We start from the raw sequence: 3,476 nt of genomic DNA, 5'->3' as shown, positions 1-3,476 counted from the left end.
AACTTTGCTAAAACAACTCCAAGGATGAAACACTACTGAAAACAGGTGTCTCTTCCTGCCTTCTATTCACATTTTAATCCAGGGTTATATCTGAAGAAAAGCTTCTCAAAAGGTAAGGCATTAGGAGTCCCTCCAACTAGTGTAAGGTCAATGGGAGTTTTGCAATTGACTTAAATAGAAAGATCAGGCATTGAGGAAATTTAAATAAATATGAATAGGTAAAAATAAATTCTATATTATAGCACAGGAGAAACTTTTCAATTATAAAGTATTTTTGCTACTTATTTATTTCAAAATGCCATTGAAAGCTGTAGTTACAAATATTTTGCTATGTTCTTTCCTTCTATTTAGGTACAGAGTTATAGTATTTCTTTCGATTTACTTTCTATTTAGGTACACAGTTATAGTATACTTATGGAAATCATCAACACATTGGAATGATTGTACTCTCACTCATAACAACTTTAATTCTCTTTTTCAGAAAGATTTAAAAACTGAAGAGCTTGACCAACAAGTTTCACGCCATCAATGTTAGTATACAAACGCAAACACAAAAAAGTTTAGAGTAGTTAAGAGCGCAACATGACTTCAGCGCTTTTTCAGAATAAAGAAGCACAATATTGCTTTGAGAATATTAATGGATCTTGCTATAAAACATCGTGGTCTTCTGGAATCCGCATAACTTTGTATGTTGTGCTTAGTTTTCTGACAGTTCTTACACTAGGTGGAAACCTAATGGTAATGATTACAATTGCTTATTTCAAACAGCTTCACTCTCCTACAAATATTTTGCTCGTCTCCTTGGCATGTGCTGATTTTTGTTTGGGTCTGACGGTGCTGCCCTTCAGCAGTATAAGATCTGTCGAAACATGCTGGTATTTTGGTGAAACATTCTGTAGATTCCACAGTTGTTTAGATGCATCTTTTTGTTATTCATCAATATTTCACTTGTGTTTCATCTCTGTTGATCGCTACGTTGCTGTTACTGATCCTTTAATTTACCCTCTCAAGTTCACAGTGCCCGTTTCAGTCATGTGCATAGCTGTTGCCTGGACATTTTCCTTAGTATACAGTTTTTCTGTTGTCTTCACTGGGGCTAATGACAAAGGGATACAAGAATTAGTAAATACCTTCTCCTGTGTAGGAAGCTGTCAACTTGTCTTCAACAAAACATGGGTGGTTGTAACCTCTCTCCTTTATTTCATACCTTCTTTTACAATGATAGCACTTTACAGCAAAATCTTTGCTGTGGCTAAACGACAAGCTAGAATGATAGAGAGAAGCAACAACACTCAGTCACCTGATAACTACAGTGACAGAGTTAGCAGAAGAGAGACGAAAGCTGCTAAAACCCTGGGTATAGCTGTGATTGCTTTTTTGGTATGTTGGTCACCCTTTTTTATAACTGTAATAATTGATGCTTTCCTTAACTTCATAACTTCACCCCTTCTCTTTGACATCATGGTCTGGTTCACTTATTCCAGCTCTGCCATTAATCCTTTGATTTACTCTGTCTTTTATCCTTGGTTTCGAAAAGCAATGAAAGTGATTCTGAGCTGTAAAATGCTCCGGCTTGACTGTTCAACAATGAATTTGTTTCCAGAATGAAAACCTATCCGCTCCTGCACAAAGCTACTCAACTCACATTTCACAGTCCTTGTCCTTTTCATAAAATCTGGCTGTGTATTTCTTTTGCTGGATGAAATATTGTCATCTTGCTTTTATACTTTGTAAAACTTTTTATCATTGTGAAAAACTGGTTTATCACATGATATCAAGACAATTTATTTACAGATACTGTTAATACTAAATTATGCTATGAAATAATAATAGAGCAATGTCCACTGGTTGTAATTGTGTAACTGAGAAGACAGAAAGGCCCTCCACAATTAAACAAAGGCAAAAAAGAAAGATCAAAAATTAGTTTTTCAGTGCAATTCATCTCTGTTTGTTAGGAAGGGATAACAATACTGCGAAACAAATGTTTTTCCATACCTTTAAAACCTATATGGTATAATTTACCATATCAGTAATATAAACATTAATATTTTATGAAAAACACTATGGGGTGTAAATTTGTTTAAGTGGTTTTGCAATACATGTATTTAGCTTGTAAACTGTTTAGGCCAGGGACTGTCTTCCACTATATGTTTGTACAGGCCTTAGCACACTGGGGGCTGAGATTTCATTAGGCACTACTTTAATTCAAATAAATAAATAAATGCATATAATAATAAATTATTGTTAATCATTCTGATGAGCCACAGGAATAAAAACTGCCTTGGAAACATCTTCTGTTCAGTTGATGATTTCATGCATTTATCACTAATTTTATTGTTCAAAACTGAAGATAAAAGAAGCGTAAATCAAATGTTTGATATTAGAGGATAAAATTCACACCAGTACCCAAGGCCCTCTGTACCACTTAAGCTCTATAATGAAGGTGTTCAATAAAAAGGTGTTCAATAACAAGCACTCGACAGAGTTTTATACTGTAGAATGCTCAATGAAACTTTACACGACCAGCCTGCAAAGCAAGGTCTGATCAGTTCAAAAGCACATTACGCTCTTTCCAGTTCACTTTCAGAACACCGTACACTGTATGGAACACTCATTCTCTTTTCAGGCGCAGGGAAAGACACACCTCTTCATGCAGCCTTTTCCACTACCTCTCATAGAATCATAGAATATCAGGGTTGGAAGGGACCTCAGGAGGTCATCTAGTCCAACCCCCTGCTCAAAACAGGACCAATCCCCAATTAAATCATCCCAGCCAGGGCTTTGATAAGCTTGACCTTAAAAACTTCTAAGGAAGGAGATTCTACCACCTCCCTAGGTAACGCATTCCAGTGTTTCACCACCCTCCTAGTGAACAAGTTTTTCCTAATATCCAACCTAAACCTCCCCCATTGCAACTTGAGACCATTACTCCTTGTCCTGTCCTCTTCTACCACTGAGAATAGTCTAGAACCGTCCTCTCTGAAACCACCTCTCAGGTAGTTGAAACCAGCTATCAAATCCCCCCTCATTCTTCTCTTCTGCAGACTAAACAATCCCAGTTCCCTCAGCCTCTCCTCATAAGTCATGTGTTCCAGACCCCTAATCATTTTTGTTGCCCTTCGCTGGACTTTCTCCAATTTATCCACATCCTTCTTGTAGTGTGGGGCCCAAAACTGGACACAGTACTCCAGATGAGACCTCACCAATGCCGAATAGAGGGGAACAATCATGTCCCTCGATCTGCTCGCTATGCCCCTACTTATACATCCCAAAATGCCATTGGCCTTCTTGGCAACAAGGGCACACTGCTGACTCATATCCAGCTTCTCGTCCACTGTCACCCCTAGGTCCTTTTCCGCAGAACTGCTGCCTAGCCATTTGGTCCCTAGTCTGTAGCTGTGCATTGGGTTCTTCCGTCCTAAGTGCAGGACCCTGCACTTATCCTTATTGAACCTCATCAGATTTCTTTTGGCCCA

General features: G+C 38.1%; 1 protein-coding gene across 1 annotated transcript; it reads left to right on the top strand.

The window, feature by feature from the left end:
- The first annotated feature begins 582 nt into the window (after nt 1-582).
- LOC144262110 (trace amine-associated receptor 7a-like) lies at nt 583-1,608 on the top strand. The gene has a single exon (XM_077811746.1). The coding sequence runs from the start codon at nt 583-585 to the stop codon at nt 1,606-1,608; it is 1,026 nt and encodes a 341-aa protein (XP_077667872.1).
- The last annotated feature ends 1,868 nt before the right edge of the window (nt 1,609-3,476 follow it).

This window comes from Eretmochelys imbricata, chromosome 3 (genome assembly GCF_965152235.1).
Source record: "Eretmochelys imbricata isolate rEreImb1 chromosome 3, rEreImb1.hap1, whole genome shotgun sequence".
Classification (NCBI taxonomy): domain Eukaryota; kingdom Metazoa; phylum Chordata; order Testudines; family Cheloniidae; genus Eretmochelys; species Eretmochelys imbricata.
Note: the sequence above shows the minus strand (reverse complement) of the source record. Positions and strands in the feature narration are given on the sequence as shown.